Source organism: Eimeria tenella, genomic scaffold (assembly GCF_000499545.2).
Source record: "Eimeria tenella Houghton genomic scaffold, Eth_scaff2089, whole genome shotgun sequence".
Taxonomy (NCBI): domain Eukaryota; phylum Apicomplexa; class Conoidasida; order Eucoccidiorida; family Eimeriidae; genus Eimeria; species Eimeria tenella.
Window position 1 is genome coordinate 1 of NW_013541934.1, and position 522 is coordinate 522.

Genomic DNA, 522 nt, shown 5'->3' on the forward strand with positions numbered 1-522 from the left:
CTTTTCTCTGGTCTCGGGCCCTCGGCGGCGTTTGCTATACACTTATTGGCTAGGGCGTAGCGCGTGGTAGTGTGGGCGTGGGGAAGGCGGGCCAGGGTTTAGGGTTTGCGAGGGTCTAGGGTTTAGGGTTTAGGGTTTAGGGTTTGCAGGCGGGCCTTTTCGCTGGTCTCGGGCCCTCAGCGGCGTTTGCTATACATTTATTGTCTTCGCCAAAACCACCACGCGAATGTGCGTCTGGCGAAGGTCCCGGGCAAGGGGCGTGCAGTGTTCGCTGCAGATCTCATCTCCAAAGACGACTTTGTTTTGGGTAAAGCTGCGTCTTTTTTTGCTCTTTTCCCTTCGTTTTTGGATCCTTTTAAAGTCCAGGTTGTTCTCTATTTAATGGTGTTTGTTTTAATCTTTTATTCGCTTTATTTCGACATGAAAATCGTCTTTTTGTGTCATGTACTCGGCTAGCGGCGCGCAGTCTTTGCTGCAGATCTCACATCCAAAGATGACTTTGTTTTCGGCAAAATGGACCTT

General features: G+C 50.0%; 1 protein-coding gene across 1 annotated transcript in view; it reads left to right on the plus strand.

The window, feature by feature from the left end:
* Nucleotides 1–513: 513 nt before the first annotated feature.
* Nucleotides 514–522, plus strand: part of ETH_00042985 (SET domain-containing protein, putative) — a gene marked incomplete at both ends in the record, with an annotated part of 560 nt that continues 551 nt past the window's right edge. Inside the window, one exon of the mRNA XM_013374488.1 lies at nt 514–520. Coding sequence (XP_013229942.1) covers nt 514–520 — 7 coding nt within the window. The remainder of the gene's footprint in view (nt 521–522) is intronic.